This window comes from Rhincodon typus, chromosome 22 (genome assembly GCF_021869965.1).
Source record: "Rhincodon typus isolate 14 chromosome 22, sRhiTyp1.1, whole genome shotgun sequence".
NCBI classification, from domain to species: Eukaryota; Metazoa; Chordata; class Chondrichthyes; order Orectolobiformes; family Rhincodontidae; genus Rhincodon; species Rhincodon typus.
The window spans coordinates 3219768-3242611 of NC_063353.1; the positions used below are offsets into that span (position 1 = coordinate 3219768).

Genomic DNA, 22844 nt, shown 5'->3' on the forward strand with positions numbered 1-22844 from the left:
TTCAGTGATTCAGGCAGAGTTGAGCAATGTTATGGAGGTGCAAACGGTGTGCCTGACAATGTAGGGTCAGCTCGTGAGGTCAGATGTGACATCAAGGTTATAAGCAGTCTAGTTCATTCTCAGACAGTTGAAAGCAAGAAATGGAGTCAGTGGCTGGGAACAGGAGGACAATGGCTTTGGATCTTCCCATGATGTAATCATAGTAAATTCTGCTTGACATTTAGAGAGTGGCGGGCTTAAGAAAGATGATGAGTGTAGCAGTGTCTTGTCACCATACATTTTGAAACCAAGGTTATATTTTCAAATTTTGCCACATAGGATAGCATGTGGTTAAGAAATAGGAGGCAATCCTTGGAAGATACAGGGACAACAGTATGGGAGTGGGAGGCTGTTGCATGTGGTTCTTACAGTTATATAGCAACTTAAATGTCGCAAACTTTAATGCTACTGTTGTTTGGACAAGTTTGTCCTAGGCATACATGAATATACAGAGGCAGAAAGAACAGCAGTACTGATTCATGTGGAATTGTGCTGTGGTTTACAAGAAGAATACAAAGGCCTTAATGTGGAAATGCATTCCCCCATCCTGAAAAGCTAAATTTAAAAGATTAGTACAACTGTACAATATTTGCTTGCTCTTCAACAGAATCCTTAATCCACAGGTCAAGAAATCAGAACTCTGATCAGTGCCCTCAGATTTTGCTGAGTTATAGCAGCATCATGAAGTTGCAAAAAGGCTACGTAGACTTCTTGTGTACTGTATGATTGTGTGAAGTTTTTGAAAAAAGGTCAAACAATGTGGAATTGTTCGGACAGAGATTTTATACTGAAGACCGAAAAAAGTCAATCTTTAACAGCATGGTGCTGTGGTCAGTCCTGACAATATTGGCCAGAAACACAAAGAACGGACGCAATTTAGGGATTTAAAAAGCTCTGATTCCTCATTATGCTAGAATACTGGCAAAATCTCATGCTCTACTTTGAAGGGAGATGACTGAGATGTGGCCTTACAGAGCTATTTAAGACAGTAAATAACACCTCGCATTTATATAGCACCTTTAATGTAGAAAAATGTCCTAAGGCACTTCACAGAGACAAATCAAAAACAAATTGTAGAAAAGGTAGATTTAAACTGTAGTGGATATAGATGAAAACCAGTAAAAGACAAATTTATAACTGATATCAGCAAGTTCTTCACAGAAAACAATCAATGCACTCTAGGCAAGGTTGTCAAGGCCAATACGCTGGAATTGCTTTAAGAGTTTAACTTTAAATGGTGCTTCATCATATCCTCAGCAGCAGATAAATATCCTAATAAGAGACAAATCCAATTCACACAAATAATTTTGCTGGCTGCAAATGAGATGAATGACTAAGTAATTTATCAATTAGTGTTGATGTCTGATGGACCAGCATTTGCCAGATCTTCTTCAAAGCAAAGCTACGAAATTTGTTTTTATATTCACCTAAACAGTTAGGAGTGTCAGTTCAATGTCTCAACAAAAAGCTGGCATCTCCGTTAAAGCAGCAGACTTGATATTATCTCAAGTCTCAAGTGGAATTCTGAATCCACAACCTTCTGACTCAACTCTTTCAAATGAAAATCCAAGCTGATTCTTCTTCTCTACAGAAGTACTCAAGCAAATAGTAGCATTATTTGTGAAATTGGATGTAAGCAATTTCATACCTGGTCTTTTGAAAGACATTTCTGGCCATCATCAATGAACGTACAGATTCAGCATTTTGTAGAGTTTTTTTAAACAAGGGAATTGTTTCCCTCACCCATTGAAAGGAATCCTACACGGTGTGAAAATCAGAGTCCCTGCATTTAGATTCACCAGGCCATATTTATCCCAAATGCTAGTTTACATTCAACTTTCTACATACTTATAAAAAGTTAGTACTGGAAGAACAGGCATATTTTACATTAATTTGCACTTTAAATTCTATGTGATGTCTGTTGTGCTCCATGAAGAACCATAGATGCTCATTACAATAGTTAAATAAATACATAAATCTAGCTCATGCCTGCATGTATAAATCCTTGCTGAACTATCTCGTCGTCATTCTTTTTTACAAAAGCCAAATATTAAATAGAAACAATAATGTTAAAATATATTGGAAAATTGGGCAGCATTTAACAGCCCTGTTCCCACCATAACATTTTGAAAAATATAAGCGCACATTCTGATAAACCTGGAAAATCATGAGAACTATCTAGTATTGAAATTAATGCCGTGAAAACCAGACAAGAATATTGGAATCATCAAAGACTACTTGCTTCCAACAATATCTCATGTCAACCTGTTTATATATACAGTTGTCTCAGGCTACCAAATTACTTCGTTTGTATCTCAAAGTTTGTAAGTCATGAACCAAATAGCAACATTTTGTCCAATTTTCTTCTCTTCCTTTTTCTGAAGCACCAGCTCCTTCTCAATGCAGCATCATGGACACTAGCAGTCCTTCAGTGAATCACCATATGCTCACTTGGTTGTTTCAGGAATTTAGTCTTCATAAATCAATACCAGGTTTGGTGTCCAGGTAGGTACTATCTATTCGGGTCAATGGGCAGTGATGAGCGGAATCAGAAAACTATTCCTTCCTTTCTCCAAAGCATAGGTATTCAGGCCAATAGTGACCCCAGATAAAATCAACTATATCTGCACAAACTAGACCTTTGTGGTCTACAAAGTTGAGTACCAAGTGAGGTACTGAATTTACCTCATGGAAATTTGAGGTATTCACAAATCACTTCTGAATGTGGAGGTCTTCAAGAGATTGAACATGTCAATTCAATAATCCATGATTAAACTGGAGAGGTCAAGGTGGGCCTTTACATCAATAGTAATGTGGTGATTTTCACAGTTTTATACTGAAACCATTCCATCACATTTGAGAAATGTAGCACAGAAATACACCATCATGGAAATCTTTTTGGGAGATGAGAAAATAGCCAGACTGAAAGAATAGAGCTTGATTAATTCTTGCTTTCATTGTCACCAAAAGGCAATTAAATTAGTCAATGACTTTGGTCAACTTTTCAACTTCAAGGCCTTTTCCAGGCAACATCTGAGAGTACATGGATAGCTTTTGTGGCTGGTGCAGAATCTTTGCAGTTCATTCTGATATTCAAGATGAATCTCTAGTCACAGGAGATTAAGGTGTGAATATGAATATTTTTATTCAATCTTTTTGCAATATCAACACCATACTCTAGCATTCTCAGTGTGGTATATTTTTCATGGAGTTGCTTCTCAAAGTCCTCCCCTGGTGTAGTGACTGTTTTAGGAGTGTTATAACACAGTAGCTTCTTGAAAAACTTCTACCCATCTGTTGAGAAATTTGGAACATTTGTTAATTATTGTATCTGTCATGTCTCAGAATTTTATGTACAAAGCAATCTCCTATAATTTCAAACAAGTGCAGAAACAAATAAGTTTCATCTGCTTGGTAACTTAGGAGCACATTTCTTTAGATTAATTAAGAATGAAATTAGTCCAATAATCAGAGATGACCACAGTTCACAAAATCACATTATACAGTCAGTTTGGATAGAGATAAGAAATAGCAAAAAAATCACTTGTGGGAGTAGATTATAGTAACTACTATAATAGTATAGTTTATATTACTATAAACTACAGTAATTGTACACTGTTGGGCAGACTATACAGGCCTTCAAGATATGGTAAAAATAACTGGCAATCTTCATAATCTTAATCAGAATGGCAAAAAAGCTTTATAAATTCATAGAGTACTTATGACAGTATTTTTTTCCCATAAAATGTCTTTCACATTCCTACTGTCAACCAGGAAGCAGGAAATTTTAGACCTTGCAATATGCAATGAGATGAAATTAGTTCACTATCTCATAGTAATTACAGCCTCTCGGCAACAGTGATCATAACAGAATTTCACACTGAGCTTGGTGTAGGTCTAAGACTAGTGTCTTAATCTTAAATAAAGGCAATTACAAGGGTACAAGAACAACATTGGCTAAAGTGAACTGGGAGAACAGGTTAAAAGATAGGTCTGTTGAGAAGCAATGTCAGGCATTTAAGGAAACGTTTCATAATTCTCAGCCAAGATACATTCTATTGACAAAGAAAGGCTCCAAGAGAACGATGCACTCTGACTAAGTAGGGAGTGAACGACAGTATTAAATTTAAAGTAAAAGTGTACAGTGCTGCAAAACTTATGGGTAGGTCAGAAGATTGGACAGATTTTAGAAAACAGCAAAGAATGATTGAAAATAATTTGGAAGAAATTAGAGTATGAGAGAAAGCTTGACAGAATTATTTTAAAATAAGGTGCGTGTTTCTATAAGTATTTAAAAAGGAAAAGAGCAGCTGCAGTGAATGCTGGTCCCACAGAGGGTCAAACTGAGAAATTAATAATGGAAAACAAAGATAAGATGAAGTACTGAACAGGCATTTTATGTCTGTCTTCATTGTAGAAGACACAAAAAGCATCCTAAGAATATTTGAAAATCAAGAGGTTAAAAGGGAGAAAGGAACTTAAAACAACCACAAATTATGAGAGAAATGTTATGGGAAAAATATCAGAAACAATGACTGATAAGCCCCCTGGATGTGATGGCCTGGATCCTAGAATCTTATATGAAATAGCTGTTGAGATACAGATGCATTGGAAAGCAGTTTGGAAAACTGCTAACGCAAATACCGGCATTCAAGAAAGGAGAGATAAAGAGCAGGAGAACATAAGATCAGTTAGCCGAAACATCTGTAAAGGGAAAATACTAGAATCAATCACTGAGGTAATAGCTAAACATTTAAAAATCATAGTACAATCAAACAGGGACAACATGATTTTTTTTGAAAGGGAAATGACATTTGACTAATTCCTTATAAGTGCTTTGTGGAAATAGCAAGCAAAGTACATAACAGGAAACTTGGAGATGTATTATGCTTGGATAAGATGCCCCAACAAAAGGTTACTACACAAAATAAATAAATGCTCGTAGTATAAGGTATTATGGACCAGACCAATCCCCCCCTTCAAAATATATTAAAAAGTTGGCCTAGACCCTAATTTTTCTTATTTTACAGGCAAGGGCCAGGCAGTTGAGTTCTGGATAATTCGATTGATCAAACTATTAGATTTGATGTAAAATCACCTTATTCGTACATTATGGTTAAAATACAACAAAAGAAAGAAATTGAATCATTAACTCTATTGGAAAACTTAACAGAATAATAGATTATTTAGCTACTAAACAGTAACTATTCCAATATAGTAACATCCTACAAACACACCCTTGGCAAATTCAGTAAAACAGATTTTGTCTCACATGCAATTCTGGCAGCAGGAAGAGAACCCCCAGCTTTTAGCTGTGACCAAGACAGGAAAAACAGCTCCAAGACCTCAGTAGCTGCTACTGAAAAACTAAAACTAAAAATCGTGGTTCTGTGGGGGCTTGACCCCACCCATTCAGGCTGCTTCTATTGTTGCAACTTAAAAAAAACTATTTACTCTGGTGATTCTGAGTAGGCTGCTTGTCACCTCTCTCAACCTTTCTTCATAAAAAAAAGGACAAAATGCACCTTTTAAAGCCATAACAGAGGGGTAACATATGAGCAGTGATTGAGGATGGGTTCACTAACAGGAGATGGACAATTAGGAGTAAGTGGAGTTGGCAAGCTTTTACGAGTGGGCCAGGGATCAATATTGGGGCCTCAAAAATTTGCAATCTATATCAATAACTTGGATGAAGGCACTGAATATACAGTAGGCTAAATTTTCTGATGACACAAAGATAGGCAGGAAAATGAGTTGTCAAGAAGTCATAAAGGGATACAGATAGATTAATTGATCAGGCTAAAATCTGGCAGCTTGCAGAATATTGTAAAATATAAACTTGGTCTTATTTATTCACTTGTGGGATGTGGGCATCACTGGCTGGACAGCATTTATTGCCCATCCCTAGTTGCCTTTGAGAAGGTAGCGAGCTGCCTCTTGAACTGCTGCAGTCCATGTGCTGTAAGTAGACCCACAATATTGTTAGGGAGGGAATTACATGGTTCTATCCCAGCAACAGTGAAGGAACAGTGATCTATTTCCAAGTCAGGATGGTTAGTGACTTGGAGGGGAATTTGCAGGTGATACTGTTTCTATGTGTCTGCTGCCCTTGCCCTTCCAGATGGAGGTGGTTATGGGTTTGGAAGGAGCTGTCTAAGGATCTTTGTTGAATTTCTGGAGTGCATCTTGTAGATAATAGCAGCAGTGTGTACTGAGTGTTGGTGCTGGACGGTGTGGATGTTTGCGGATATGGTGCCAATCAAATGGGCTACTTTGTCCTGGATGGTGTCAAGCTTGTTGAGTGTTGTTGGAGCTGCATCCATTCAGGCAAGTGGGGAGAATTCCATCATACACCTGACTTGTTCCTTGTGGATGGTGGGCAGACTTTCGAGAGTCAGGAGATCAGTTGGCTTTCCACAATATTCCTAGCCTCTGACCTGTTCTGATAGCCACTGTGTATATGTAGTGAATCCAGTTGAGTTTCTGGTCCATGGTAAACTCCAGGGTATTGATAATGGGGAATTCAGTGATAGTAACTCCATTGAATGTCAAGGGGAGGTGGTTAGATTGCCTCTAATTGGAGATGGTCAATGCCTGGCATTTGTGTGGTACGAATGTATCTTGCCATTTGTCAGCTCAAGTCTGGATATTGTCCAGATCTTGTTGCATTTGAATCTAGATGACTTCAGCATCTGAATCACAAATGGTGTTGAACATTGTCTGCCGATGATTGCACATTTCATACTTCTGATCTTATGATAGAGAGAAGGTCAGTGATGAAGCAGCTGAAGATGGCTGGGCCTAGGACACTAACCTGAGGAACAGCTGCTGAGATGTCCTTGACTGGAGATGACTGACCTCCAACAACCACAGAGAGATAGTAGGAACTGCTGATGCTGGAGTCTGAGATAACAAGGTGTGGAGCTGGATGAACACAACAGGCCAGGCAGCATCAGAGGAGCAGGAAAGCTGACGTTTCAGGTCTGGACCCTTCTTCAAAAATGGAGGAGGGGAAGGGGGCTCTGAAATAAATAGAGAGAGGGGGAGGCGATGATAGAAGGTGGATAGGGAGCAGATAGGTGGAGAGAAGATGGGCAGGTCAAGGAGGCGGGATGAAGCCAGTAATGGTGAGTGTAGGTAGGGAGTTGGGCTGGGGGTTGGTCAGTGAGGAGGGCGGCCGACCTCATCCCAAGACCAGCCCCTCTCATCCCCGCCTCCTTGACCTGTTCATCTTTTCTCCCATCCATCTGCTCCTCCTACCTCACTGACCAACCTCCACCCCCACTTCCTACCCATAGCCTCATCCCCGCCTCCTTGACCTGTCCGTCTTCCCTACCTACCCGCCCCTCCCTCCTCACGGACCAACCCCCATCCCAACTCCCTACCTACACTCACGTGTGCTGGCTTCATCCCGCCTCAAGGAGGCGGGATGTCTTCTCTCCATCCATCTGCTCCTTTATCCACCTTCTATCATCGCCTCCCCCTCTCTATTTATTTCAGAGCCCCCTTCCCCCCCCCCCCATTTCTGAAGAAGGGTCCAGACCCGAAACGTCAGCTTTCCTGCCCCTCTGATGCTGCGTGGCCTGCTGTGTCCATCCAGCTCCACACCTTGTCATCCAACAACCACAACCATCTTTCTATGTGCCAGGTATGAATAAGTAAAAAGGTTAACTGCAGAACACTATGATACAGAGCTTCTGAGGTTCAGTCACTTCTATCTGCTTCATCAATAGCCATCCCTGCATCATCATTTCTGCTAAATATTGCAAAATTTCCCAAAACCATTTGCAACTCCTCAGATACTGAAGCAGTCAATATGCACAAGTAGCAAGACCCAAACAATATTCAGACTTTGACTTATAGGTGACAAGTAAACTCAGTGCAACACAGGTGTAAGGCAATGACCATCTCCAACAAGAAATTTTTTAACCATTTCCTCATGATAATGAACATCACCAGTGTTGAATTCACACTACTGACTAGAAGTGGAAATGGGGCAGCCATATAGATGCTGTGGATAAGAGAAGAGGGTTTGGGAATTCTATAGAGAATAACTCACCTCCTGCTTCCCAAAGCCTGCCCTTTATGTACAAGTCACAAATTAGAAGTCTGATAGAATACTATACTCTTACCTGGATGAGTACAATTCCAAAAGCACTCAAGAAGCTCAACATTATTTAGGCAAAGTAGTTTGCCAGTTCAACACCCTATGCACCACCAAACATTCACATCCTTCTCACCAACATACCCATCTACAAGATCCACTGCAGCAACTTGCAAAGCTTCTTTTGACAGCATGTTACAAACTTATGACTTCTATCTACTTTTAACTACAAGGGCAAGGGAAGAAGAGGCACTAGAACATCACCACTTGCAAGTTACCCTCCAAGCCACACATTATCCTGACTTGATACTATATTTCTGTTCTTTCACTGTAGCGGAGTCAAAATCCTTGAACACCCCTCAAGTAGTGCTGTGGGTGTACGTGCAGCAGATAGAATGCAGTGGTTCAAGATAATGTCTCATAACGCCTTTTTCAAGGGTACTGAGGGATGGGCAACAAATGCTGGCTTAGATAGCAACACAAATCCAATAAAAGATTAAAAATTATCCCACTTTAGATTCAACTGCCAAAGGTTTGCTAATTTAATCTATCCATCTCCCTTTGGAGACTTTTGTGTTCTCTTCATAACTTACTTTCTTACCTGCTGTTATGTCGTCAATAAACTGGACTACAGCACATTTGGATCCTTCGTTGAGGTAATTAACATAGATTGTAAATAGTTGAGGCCCCAGCACTGATCCCTATGGCATCCCACTAGTTACAGTTGAAGATTACTAATTTTTCTCAGCTTTTTTTTTCGATAGTTTGCTAATCCTCTCATTTGCTAAACTATTAACCCAGCAGTGACCGAATCCTATGAATGAATTTAAAAAAACCATGAACTCTCCGTCTTATAGCCTTTTATATAACATTTTTAGAGGAGGTAGAATTAAGGCAGAAAAACTGCAAGAAAGGAACACATTCTTATCAGGAATCAGGGTGGGAAGAAGTTGAGTCAAGGTATCAGCAGGAATCCATGAGATTATTGTAGATATTTGTTGACAGCCCACCTCCAGATAAAGAAAGATAATTAGAAGGAGGGAATAGAAATGTAGAGATGGACCATGTGAAGGTAAAGGTAAGATGGAAAATGAAACAAAGTCGATGAAATTTGGCAGCCTAGAACAAAAGCATGAAGCAATACCAATGTAGACAATGAACCAGAAAAAAAAAGATGAAGGAGGGAAAAGTCTTATACTGGATTAGGAAACGTTTCATGAACCCTAGGAAAAGGAAAGTCAAGGAGGTTTTAATCAGAACACTTTATTTGAAGGATGTTAGAGGAGAATTTGTCTTGTGACACATTTACCAGTATTAATGACCTGAGATGTTAACTCACTTTCTCTCTCTGTAGATGCTGCCTCACTTGCTGAGTATTTTCACTATTTTCTGGTTCTAGCATCTACAGCTTTTGCTGCCGAACAATGACTTGTTTTACTCACCTTTGGGCAGTATGACGGTCATCTGCTTTAAATACATAAAACAGTGTTCTCTTATGAAGCAACTGGAAAATCACTTTGGGTTCTGAAAGATCATCCTGGAGTTCAGAAACTGTGAATCCTAGCAGTGGTTGGCTCTCTAATGCAGCTACATCCTGTTTTTAAAAAATAGACATTAGAGATAATTTTTGTGAGAAGCTTCAATAGGTAAGGCATATAAAATAAAATTATCACTAGATTACCTAATGCAACTTATTTCAAGTTTTGGCTTCGTGGGCCATATTGGTCCTTGTTCACAGTCACGGGGGCCACAAAGAATATAACAGAGTCACAGAAGTCTTACAGTGCAGAAGGAGGCCATTCAGCTCATCAAACCTGCACCAACTCTTCAAATGAGCATTAGTACCAAGTGCCAATCTCCTGCCTTTTCCCCATAGCCTTCTACATTATTTTCATTCAAATAATGTAATGCCCTCTTGAATATCTCAATTGAAAATGCTTCCATCACACTTCTAGGCAATGCATTCTATAACCTAAACACTTGCTGTGTGAAAAGCTTTGTTTTTCCTCATACCACTTTTGCTTCTTTCCCAAATCACTTCAAATCTATGCTCTCTCATTCTTGTTCCTTTTACAAACGGAAACAGTTTCTCACCATCTACTCTTATCAAGCCTGCTCATGGTTTTGAATATTTCTATCAAATCTCCTCAGCCTCTTCTTTCCAAGGAGAACGGTCCCGAATTCTTTAATCTACCCTCATAACTGAAATTTCTCTTCCCTGGAATCAATTCTGTAAATCACTTCTGCACTCTTCAATATATTCATATCGTTCCTATAATATAGTGGCCAGAACTATACACAGTGCTTCACCTGGGGTCAAACAAATGTCTTATGCAAGTTCATTTTGGAGTTCTTCTCAACAGTTTACAAGTCTGCCAAGTTTCTATTCAAATACATGCATTAATTTTCATGTTACAGACTGTTAATACCAATGGATGATTTAAAGTTATTCACTAATAAATCAATGCCTCTTTCCAAATCACAAAAGAATCAACAAAAGAAAAACAGCAATAAAAAAAATTTGAACGTAAAGGAGAACTGTATGGCCTGTACTTTAAGTGCCACAGTGGCTGGGGTCAGGAGCCATAAAGTTGGACACTTAAAACTGCAGCAGCTACTGTCTTTCCCATTGTATTAATGCATTTCAAATGTTGCAGTTAAGTGAATTAAACACTCATCTTTCCATTGAGAAAAAATTGAGTGGAAAGGAAAAAATGCACGCCATACAAACAGACTTCTAAGATTGCTCCCAACACAGCTATAGAGGCTGATACACAATACAGTCAATATAGTAATAAACTGGCACAAATAGCCTATTAGCTCTTCAAAAAAAAGTTGAGTTTTGTAAAATAATCATTACAACTTAATTGTAGAAAAGAACAGGTAAACTGTAATACCTTACTATGAAACAGTGTTGTGTTAATGTGAAACTAATAATATCATCCATTGCACTCTAATTTTTTTTTCCTTCTCCTAAGTTAGCTGTGGTACAGTCTCAGACATTTAACTGACAAATAAACATTTATCTATATAATAACTGGACAGGTTCTTACCTCACTGGCAGCATAAGTATATAACACCTTATCCTGAATGACAAACCAGAGTCGTTTCCATGGTTTCTTAATACCTTTTGACCTATAAAGGTAGCCACTCATCGATGATGCTCCAGTATTAGCAGATACCTAAAATAAACAGTGGGGTAACACTTCAAAGTAAAATTCTGGATAACTCCTTGTGTCTCTCTCATTTTTATCACATCTGGTTTGTTGGCAGGTTCATTTGATCTTTCAATTTCTAGTTCTAGCAAAGATGCTGTGGGACATGCTGTATACTTCTGCCTTTCTGTTTTATTTCCCTTTCTCCACTCTTAACTGCAAACTATTAATAGCAGTAAAATTGATAATTCTCTATTATTTAGAATAGTCAACGCTCCTGCAATTAGTAACAACATTGATTGTAAGTAGTTCAATGATGGAAAGGTCAAGGAAGAGTTCCTCTGTCACCTGTAGATAAAGCCCTACAGTTAGGGAACTGCAATAAAGGCAGCCTCCTAAACAACATGCAGAGAAATGAAATTCAAGAATTGATTTTGTTGCTGAAAAATGGAGCTATGGCTAACTTCAAATGAATACTTCTCTACAAAATTCTCACCTGAAGGGGTAGATTGCCTTAAACATACAAGATAGGAGTAGGAGTCAGTCATTTGGTTCCTAAAGCCTGTTGATCTAACTGTAACCTCAACTGCACGTCTGCTTACCCCCAATAATGTTTCACCTCCTTGCTTACCAAGAATCTATGCATCTCTGCCTTAAAAATATTCAAAGATTCTGCTTCCATCACCTTTTCACGAAGAGTGTTCCAAAGACTCACGATCCTCATGACTACAATTATTTCTCATCTGTTTCAAATAGATGACCCTTTATTTTTAAAGTGAGCCTTAGTTCTAGCTTCTCTCTGAAGAGGAAACATCCTTTCCACATCTATCTTGTTAAAATGCCTCAAGACCTTAAAAACAGAAATTGCTGGAGAAACTCAGCAGGTCTGACATATCTGAAGCCAAAAGGATCTTACAGGTTTCAATATAGTTATCCTTAAGTTTTCTACGTGCTAGCAGACATAAGCTTGGCCTGTCCAACCTTTTGTCCTAAGACACTTGCCACCAATTCCAGGCATTCGTCTAGTAAACCTCTAAACAGTTTCAACACGTTAGTATCCTTCTTTAAATAAGGAGACCAAACTGCTCAATACTCCAGATGTGGTCTCATAATCTCCCTACTTTTATATTTAACTGATCCTTGCCATAAACAAAACATTCTTTTAGCTTTCCTAATTACTTACTGTACCTGCATACTAACCTTTTGTGATTCATGCATGAGAACACCCAGATCCTCTACATCTCAGAGATTTACAATCTCTCATCAGTTAAATAATTTTTTATTCTTTCTGCCAAAATAAATAGTTTGACATTTTACCACACTACATGCCATTTGCCAAATCTTTGCCTACTCACAAACTATTTATATCTTTTTGTCGCCTCTTGATGTCCTCTTCATATTACCCTACCTAACTTTGTGTTATCAGCAAGTTAGCATCCATAGCCTTCAGTCCCTTAATTTAAGTCATTTATATAAATTGTAAAGAGTCGAAGCTCCAGCATTGATCTCTGTGACACACCAACTGCTAGATCAGGCCACAAAAAAGACCCATTTATTCTTCCACTGTTTCCATGAAGACTGATACTTTCAAAGTTTTACTTGGGATAACAATTTTTTGTTGAGAGGGTGGAGGAATGGGTGCACGTCGACAGGGCTGGAAAATCAGCATAACTGCACAGTAGTGAAGAGACAATTCACCTAAGTTCCACTCTATTGACTGCAATTTTGCCCTTGGACCAGAAGGTTTATAGACTTTTAAGTCCAGACCTAGGACTTGTACACAATCTGGGATTCCACCCAAACAGCACTGGCATTGCTGCACTCTCAGAATTGACATTTACATGAATCATGTGAATGTTAAAGATGTTATGGCACTATTGGAAGAAATGTAACATGGCATTCCTCATTCATCAATGCTGATGGCTATCGTTGGTATTTAAATTAATTTCTGTTTATGGAGTCATGCTACATGTGCTGCTTCCATGTGATATCATCGAAACTAGCGCTAGCTTTAATCTTGTACATTGACAACATGCTGCTCAACTTCACTACCACCTTTCTCCATTACTCCATGGTCATTAAATTGCCAGACTGCATATCTGACACAGACAATAGATAAGCAGAAATTTCCTCTAATTGAATACTGAGAAGACTGAAGTCATTATCTTTGGTCCCTGGCACAAATTATACTCCCTGGCTTCTGACTGCAACCCTCTCCACAACAACTGTCTGATGCTAAACCAGACGTTTTACTATCTTGAACACAGTCACACTGCTGGTCACAGAATCATAGAATAGTTACAGCACAGAAAGAATTCATTTGTGTTGGCTTGCTGTAACAGCAACTCAGCTGGCTGCACTCCCCTTTTCCTATCCCTAAATCTTAGCCAATTCCCTTTTAAATCCATATTTGAAACTGTCCACAAAGCACACAGGCAGTGCATTTGAGATCACAGACGTTCACTGCATGAAAACATTTTCCTGTTGCTCTGTTTATTCTTTGGTTTCCCTCTATCTACTCCGTCTACATCCATCATGGTTTTCATCTGTCAAATCTTCTTTCAACCTTCTCCTGTAAGAGAGAGCAGCTCTAACTTATCCTCAAACTGGTGTCTTTAACCCCAGAACTATTGGCGTGAATCTTTCCTGCACCATCTCTAAAGTCTTCATACTGTTTCTAAACTGTGGTGGTCAGAATTTGATACAATACTCCAGTTCATTTCTGTAGCATTTTCTTGGTAAAGGTAGATGCAAAGAAGTCATATGGTACCTCAGCTATGCCCTTTGCCTTCATGCATAAATCCCCCTCTTTGTTTATAATTGCCCCCTCGAACATTTCTTTTTGCTTATAGAAGACTTTTGGATTCCCTTTATATCTGATATCTGTCATACACTTCTTTTCTGTCTTGTCTTGCCATTTATCACATTTGTCATCCAGGGCCATCATGAAAACTGCCCATTTTCATCTTCAGAATATTATTTGAATTTGTCCACTCAGCTCACTTGCTGCTGAAACCCTCATCTGTGTTTTTGATACTTCTAACTCGACTACTGCAGTCCAATCCTGGATTAGACACAATCGTCCTAAAGTGTCCTGGATGGCCTCCACCTTACACCTTGTAGACTGAAGGTCATTCAAAATGATGCTGCCTCTGCTTATGACTCTCAGTAAAGCATGTGTCCATTTTAAAATTCTCACCTTTTTTCTCCAAGTCCCTCATAGCTTTTCCACCCTGCTTTTAGTCTGATAACACTCTGAGGTATTCGTGTTCATCTAATTCATTCCTCTTCAGCATCTCCAATTTTACTTGCTTTACCATCAGTGGCTGTGAAGATCCTAAGCTTGGGAAAATCCTCATAAATCTTTCTGCCTCTACACTGTTTTTCCTCCGTAAGATGTTTCATCCAGCCACTTTTTCCTTAATGCTTTATGTAGTTTGTGTTAAGTTTGTTTCTTTACACGCCTGTGACCTCAGGATTTTTATTATCTTAAAGGCACTAGACAAGTTAAAATTGTTTACAATAGCAATTTCTTTCCACACAAAAAATGCTAAATAAATAGTTTCTGTTACAGTAATTGGAGTATTTCAACAATAAATATCAGTGACACAATAAAAAAAGTTAAACATAATAGCAACTTGCACAAAATAGTAACTGTATTTTTGGACTTCATCTGTTTTCCCTCAAATCCAAAAATCAATCAGGGTTGGGCAACATTTTCCTGCTCTGGTGACCTAATTTCTGGAAACAAAGTGGCAGCCTGACCTTACTATCAGTGAAACAGAAGGAGAAATACTTAAATTTGTACATCCGCCAAGAGCACGTTACTGAGTGGCATCAAAACAGGGTTTAGGGAGGTAAAGAATGCAAATACCATTTTACATTTAATAAGCAGATTTGAAGAACTGCAATAAAACCCGGTACTGAGTCCAATAGAGCTTGAAATCCACTAGAAAAGTAGACTTCAATTTTGATCATGTAATGTTTCCAAGTCAACATATTCTTGCTACTGGCAGCAGAAATGTCGTACATCATTTTCAACCTACATTAATTTATACATAATCATCAGTAAGAGTTCATTTTTCATCAATTTATCTGGTATTGGTGCAAAGCACAAACACTTTGCATAAATGACAGTCTGTTGTTGTTTCTATTTTCTGCCAATTGAAAACAACCAACGGTCTGTTAGTTTTTCCAAATTAGTAAAACCCTTAACATGACAGCAAGTTAATACCCCCTCCATATACCAAAATATACATATCATGAGCTTTGCCACTGCCTATTCTACAGTCATGCAACTGTGGGAAGTCACTTTCTTCATGAGCAAGACAGCACCAAAGGCATTAAAAGCATTTAATATTCAAGTTGTATCTTTCACTTGTTGCAACAAGAATAGTCTGATGACTATCAGTTGAAGCTGTTTGCCCCACTTACTTCTTTCAGTGCTGCTGGAATTTTCTTGTGCTTCCGTCCTGAAGAATGCTGAATACTGTGAAAAACTGAGGTAAGGGCGCTTGACGATTTGTGAGTTGGAGACAGCATCTTTGGATCAGGTGACTGTACTTCTAATTAACAGTAAGTAAATAGGTTTATGTTAAAATTAATATTAAAATCTAATATAAGATTTTAAAAAAGGGCAAATTTAACTTCTTGCAATTTCTATTTGGTTTCCATAGTTGTATTTGGGGTTGGAGGAGAGATGGGAGAAGGTGGAACTGCTGATCATTTGGGTTCTGGAGAATTTCCAAAGAAATGGAAAACTGCCAAAATGACACCTCTATTCAAAAAGAAAGGGAGGCAAAAAGCAGGTAAATATAGGCCAATTACCCTAACGTGTATTGTTGGAAAAGTATTGGAATCAATTATTTGGAAAATCTTAATCTAATCATGCAGAATTAATGTGGATTCATGAAACAAAAATTGTGTCTGACTCATTTATTAGTTTTTGAGGAAGTCTCAACCAGAATAGTTAGAGAGGAACCAGTAGATGTGTTGTATTTGGACGTCCAGAAATGCTTATGTTGTTGCAGATAGTATATTGATGTGGGTAGAGAATTGGCTAGTGCCCAGGAAACAGCAAGTGGGGATAAAGGGTTCTTTCTCAGGTTAGTGACCCATGACCAGTGAGATTCCACAGGGCAAAAAGTTGGCAAATGGAGTATAATGTGGGGAAAATATGAAGTTCTTCATTTTCGAAGGGAGAACAAAAGAACAGATTCTACTTAAAATAAATTAGAGAAAATTTCTGAAGGGTCCTGACCCGAAATGTCAACTTTCCTGCTCCTCTGATACTGCCTGGCCTGCTGCGTTCCTCCTATTCCACACTGTGTTATTTCTGACTCCAGCATCTGCAGTTCTTGCTATGTCAGAGAAAAACTGCAGAAAGCTGCCAATTCAAAAGGATTTGGGGGTACTAGTGCACGAAACACAAAGTTAGTAATGAAACTAAGTTAGTACACAGGTGCAGCAGGAAATCAGGAAGGCTAATGGAATGTTGGCCCTTATTTCAAGGGATTGGAGTATAGGAGTAGGGGAGTCTTACTGCAACTGTACAAGGTACTGGTGAGACCACATCTTTTGTATTGAGAGCAGATTTGGTCCTCTTATTTAAGGAAAGATATTATTTCATTGAGGCAGTTTAGAGAAGGTTCGTGAGGATGATCCCCGAAAAGGAGGGTTTATCTTATAAGCAAAGGCTAACACGTTGGGACTCCACTCGCGTTTAAAAGAATGAGAGGTAATCTCATTGAAACATATCAGATTCTTAAAGGGCTTGACAGGGTAAATGCTGAGAGGATATTTCCTCTCATGTGAGAGTCTAGGACCAGACAGCATAGTCTCAGACAAAGGGGCACCAATTTAAAACTGAATTGAGGGTTTAGAGTCTTTGGAATTCCTTGCCACAATGAGCTGCGGGGGCAGAGTCCTTGTAGATATTTAAGGCTGAGTTAGATAAATTCTTGATCAGTAGGGGAAATCAAAGGTTATGGGGAAAATGCAGGAAAGTGAATATTAGCAGTGTCGCCACGATCCTTATTAAATAGAGGAATAGACTTGAGAAGCCTTGAGGAGTGGTTGATTGCAGCATGTCTGCAGGTACTGTAATGAGCCAAAAAGTCCAGGAATGTCACAGACCCCTGGTCTGTGCTGAACTCAGTTGAATAGGAGAGAATTTTTAAAAAAATCACAAAGGACCTACTTATAAAAAAAGAATCCCACTGTTTCCACTGGGAAACATATCTGTGAGCATGTAGTTTGTAGGTAAAGACAGAATTGAGTTCTACTGGGACGTTCCCATGGTCAAATAGGTGACTAGAACTTTATCTCAGCTAAAATACCAAGAATACCCTTGAGGTAAATACCAGGAATGACGCTTTGATGTTCTCTTCACTTTCTGAAATTAAAAGCTTTGAGAAAAGAATACTGCTAGGTTTTCCTGAGTGCATCAGAAAGTTACTGACACCAAGATAAATCATTTTGGACAATCAAAACAATACCTTTCAAAGCTCACAATGGGAAGACAAGCTTTCATTATGAATATATCAAAAGCACCTCCAAAATATGAATGTGAAATCTTCTTTAAAAACACTTAAAATAAATATTTCTCAATTTCTTGAACAAAAAGAAAATCAACCCAAAAAAGTAACAAGTATCCACATGGGGAACAATGCTAAGCTTTCCCAGATTCTCTTAAGGATGAATATATGAGCAGTATAACATTGTGCCAGTTGTTTAAGATTGCATACTTTCTATTCCACCATTATAATTGATTTAAATTGTCATTTTAGTGGTGTGCAGCAATTACTTGTATTTATGTCATGGCATTAATGTAAACATCTCAGGTTATGCAGTAGTTTGACCAGCAATGGTAAAAGGTGGCTTGAAAACAAAGTTTTTGAGGTTGCCAAATGCAAAGAGAAATAGCAAGGCACAAAAAGTCTGTTTCTGCATTCAGTAAGAGACAGACAACATTCATTTTTGGGCTGATAGGTGGCATGCAGCATTTGTACCACACACAAATGATAGGCAATAATCATCTTCAAGAACTACAGGTTCTTGACATCTAATGGCACTAACATCACCAATTCCTCCATCAACAACACTCTGGGTTTATCAATGAACAGAAACCTAACTGAACCAGATATATCAATATTTTATGACCTCGTCTTGGTGCTCCAAAGTTGCCAAGACCCATGATCTGTGAGAACAGGTGGGTGGGGAAGAAGGGAGAATCAATACAGCGTGGAGCTAGAGGAACACAGCAGGTCAGGCAGCAGAGGAATAGCAAAGTCAACGTTTCCGGCTGGGACCCTTCATCAGAACAGGGTGGTGGAGGGAGCTGGGAAATCAATGGAGGGAAAGGAGTGGGGCTGGGGAAAGGTAGATGGGATGGTGATAAGTGGATGCAGGTAGGGAATAGTGGGGATTGGTCAGTGGGAGAGGTGGGGCGGATAGGTAGGGAGGAAGATGGACAGGTTGTGTCAGGTCAAGGAGGCGAGAGGGAGGAGGGGTGTGGCTGGGGGAAGGGAGGTGCGATGGTGAGAGGTGGATGCAGGTAGGGGGTAGTAGGGATTGGTTAGTGGGAAGGGTGGTGCAGATAGATGGGGAAGACGACGGACAGGTTGTGTCGGGTCAAGGAGGCGAGGATGAGAGGGAGGGTTGGGCGTGGGACGAGGCCGGGGCTGGGGAGATTTTGAAACTGTTCAATTCTGTGTTCAGGCCATCAGACTGTCAGCTCCTGAGGTGGAATATGAGGTGTTGCTCCTCTAGTTTGTGTGTGGCGTTATTGTGGCATTGGAGGAGGCCCAGGATGGACATGTCATCAAGGGAATGGGAGGGGGAGTTAAAATGGTTAACAACTAGAAGATGTTGTTGATTACAGGGTACAGAGCACAGATGGTCCATGAATCAGTCCCCGATTCTGCGCTTGATCTCACCGAAATAGAGGAGGATGTCTTGAGGGGGAAAAGGGAACATGCTTGTGAGAGCAAATGGGGCATAGGACCCCAGGCTTGAGAAACTTGGAGGAAATGAAAAGGAGTGAAGAAATGAGAAACCTGTGAGGGGAGAAAGGAGAAAAGCTTTAAGCTTTTTAAATAAAGAGCATAGGACAGGACAAGATTCAGGATACAAAAACAGGCAGTTAGGACACACCCAGTATTTTAAAAAATGGTGTCCTTTAAAGGGGCCTCACTATTGTTGAGAGATGATCACAACTCCACGCAGCCATTGCCTTGGAGTTCATGACCCCAAAACTTTGGCCTTCATCTCCACTAGGGGTCACGCCCCACAATTTGGGGAGCCCTGACCATGAAGAACAAGAGCCAGTGCACAGAAGCACCACCACCTGCAATTTTCTCTCCTTGTCTCTCATCACTCTAACTTGGAAATGCAAAACCTCTTCACAGTCACTCGTTCAAAATCCTGGAATTTCCTTTCCAAAAGCTCTGTGGGTATAGCTAATTGTAGTGACTGCAGCAGTTCAAGGGCAATTAGGAATAAATACCAGTATTAATAGCAAAGACCACATCCTCAATGAATTAATTTTAAAGATTTGGATTTAGGGCAAAAGGTCTATAAAGGTTGGCAATAATGGTTGAAGAGTCTGTCACTCATACTGAAGTGGGCAGGATCCACAAAACTTAAGAATCTACCAGCTGAAGCACATCAGGTGCCATGCAAGGCTGAAAGAAGTTGCAACCAAAAGGCTGGGTGGGGTCATGGAGAAATTAATGAACGTGAACTGCAATTTTGAACAAATAGGAATTTTGCATGGAATCAACTACACAACACGATCAAGAAAGACAAAGGACAGGGTCTGGAGGCAATAATGGCATGAATGAGTTTGTGCTGCAGTGGAGGTGAGGTAAAGACAGCGTTAAGCAAGGATTAAGTAAGCAATCTTGATAACAGATAGCATATGGGGTTTGAAGCTTGACTCAAATTCAACAGGTCATCCAAGCCATCTGATTCTGCGTAAATTAACTGCAGATAGGAGAGTGGAGTCAGATGAATGGAGTTTTAAGTGTTTTGCCAGAAGTCAAATAATGGTTTTGGCCATATCAATAATAGTTATTCATCACCTGTTACATGATGCTGAACAAGCAGTCTGACAACAGAGGTTGTGAAGAAGTTAAGTATGCTGGGGAGAGATACAGCCAAGTATTATCACATCGATGCAGAAAATTCACCAGTGCTTCTGAATAATGTTGTTGGTGGACTGCATTTTCCTTTGCCCCTTTGGAGTACTGCAGTGATCATAGTGGAGGTTAATGAGGAGCAGTATCATTAGAAATATGTTGGTGACATGGAGACAGACAAGTACACTGGTTTTAGTCAGGCAAGTGTGCTTGGGCTGTCAACAGTGTTAAATGCTTCTAAAGGTCAAGGAAAATAAAATCCAATTATTACACTCAAGACAGTCACTAGGGATTTGACTAGAGCAGCATTCAGTGATGAGAAATAGAGGTTACAGATGGAGTGGTGCGAAGAAAAAACAAATATCAAGCAGAGAGTTGAGGTAAGTGATTAATCTTTTCATTTCTGGTAACAATGATAATCTACTCCCTTAGACGATCAGAAGATAAATATTGTTTAAATCAATCAGGAATAATCAAAGGAATTATACATTGAATTAACTGTCAGATGAATTGATATCCACATGTATGTATACACATACAGTAGAAACATTGCGCTCTTCTATAATTTCTTTCCTGGCTCTACATGGGTCAACATAGTTTGGAGGAGTGGTTATGCAAGATGTAAGTACATTTCCAGAGCATCTACATTTCTAACATTAATATTTTCTTTACCTCTCTTTTGCAATTCCAAGAAGCAGAGATCACAAACTCTTGCGGGTCGCTTTTTAAGGTAATCCAGATTAAATTTGTTTACTGAGCAGGCTTGACAAACAATCTGAAAGATAAAACTACGTTACATACTGCTCAACAAAACTTTACCTGTCAGTGTAATGTATTTAAACCAAATAAAAAGGTACAATTTGGCTCAGGTATGCAGAAAATCTGATGAAGCTTACATATACAAAAGTAATAGCCATGTATATCTCAAAAATAATCAGTACTGCTAAATGAGAAATTCCACATTGAGTTGGTTTTAGGTCATTAGTATCTGATTTTAACATTTGAATCAAAAGAATAATGTATACAACAGATGTTGATTTTTGTTTCTACTCATAATCATCAAGTAATGGGTTATAATTTTGGCTACTTCTCTAAAATTATTTATAATCTTCAAAAGATTAATTTCCATAGTCAAGCTTGTTCTTTTTCATTGAATTGAAGCTTAACTTTACACATGAGATATTTGAAACAGTTCTGCTAAAAGGCAAATAATGACCTGCAATTAGAGTATGTGCCAGAAGTAGCCATGTCTCCCCAGATGGATGACAATGGAGATTCTGCTCATCAGGGCACAGTTACAGCACAGTACAGCTTCTATGCACCACAACCTCAAACCATTTTCCTGGTTGAGTCTTGGGTATTGTATATGTATGGTGGGTTCCTAATAGGTATTCCTGTTCTTCAGAGGGAGAATGTGTTCACCAGGTTGACACTTGATTTTCAGTCATGCCAGGAACAGCTCCAGGCACTTCCTTCTGCATACTTCACTGAACTATGGCTGGACGGTAACGGTAAAGGGGAAGAGACATCAGGCCATGTTGTGGTTAAATTCTATTCTGGTGATGGCCCAGAATGCCTCAAGTATTCAATAGACAGCACAGGTAGAGATGATAGAGTCTGAAGCTTTGTCTATAAGCTATGACTATTTCTACAGACTGTCAATGTCATGGCTAGTCTGTGAGATGGTTCTTCAAGTTTTGGTGCAAACCCCTAGATGTTGGTAAGGAGGATTTTGTGGGATCACTGGGGTTAGTTTTGCTGTTGTCCTTTCCAGTGCCTCAGTTAATGCCTGAATGTCTGTCCACTTTAAATACACTGGTTTTTAGACTTTGCAGCAATTGATACAACTGAGTGGCTCCCTGGGCCGTATGAAGTGTCAACCATATTGATGAGAGTATGGAGTCACATGCAAATCATTACAATGAAGGAGGAGGCCATTTGGCCCATTCCATTTGCACTAGTTCTCTGAAGATTTTAGCTTCATGCCAGTTTCCTGCCTTTACTCATAATCCTGCATGCCATCATCTAATGCCCTCTTGAATGCCTCAATTGAACCTGTCTCCAACACACTTCCTAGCAGTGTATTCCAGAACCAGGCTTGGAAGTGACATGCAATTCACCTCCCAACTCCTCAAAGCCTGTGCACCATCTGGTAGGCACAAGTCAGGAACATAATGGACTCTCCACTTGCCTGGATGCACAAGAAGCTTGACACCATCTAGGACAAAGAGCCTACTACACTGGCACCACCCATCACTTTCGTCATTCACTCCCTTCATCACTGATGTCCAGTGGCAACAGTGTGTACCATCTACAAGATGAACTGCAACAACGCAAAGGCTCCTTCAATAGCACTTGTAAACCTGAAACCTCTACTACCTCAAAGGACAAGGGCAGCAGATACAT

General features: G+C 39.4%; 1 protein-coding gene across 1 annotated transcript; it reads right to left on the reverse strand.

The window, feature by feature from the left end:
• Window positions 1-1042: 1042 nt before the first annotated feature.
• fgd5b (FYVE, RhoGEF and PH domain containing 5b) lies at window positions 1043-21212 on the reverse strand. The gene is made up of 5 exons (XM_048610536.1): window positions 21111-21212; window positions 15733-15863; window positions 11197-11325; window positions 9586-9737; window positions 1043-3333 (listed from the first exon to the last, which is right to left on the reverse strand). Exons 2-5 carry the CDS (start codon window positions 15838-15840, stop codon window positions 3297-3299), a joined length of 426 nt encoding a protein of 141 aa, XP_048466493.1. The 5' UTR covers window positions 15841-15863; window positions 21111-21212; the 3' UTR covers window positions 1043-3296.
• Between the last annotated feature and the right edge of the window lie 1632 nt (window positions 21213-22844).

What these genes read in the sequence shown, in the direction of transcription:
- fgd5b (XM_048610536.1), bottom strand. Translation starts at nt 15,840, where the DNA reads ATGCTGTCTCCAACTCACAAATCGTCAAGCGCCCTTACCTCAGTTTTT. An exon ending in TTCCAGCAGCACTGAAAGAA is followed by an intron (nt 11,326 to 15,732) that starts GTAAGTGGGGCA and finishes TGTTTATTTTAG; the next exon opens with GTATCTGCTAATACTGGAGC. An exon ending in ATACTTATGCTGCCAGTGAG is followed by an intron (nt 9,738 to 11,196) that starts GTAAGAACCTGT and finishes TTTTAAAAACAG; the next exon opens with GATGTAGCTGCATTAGAGAG.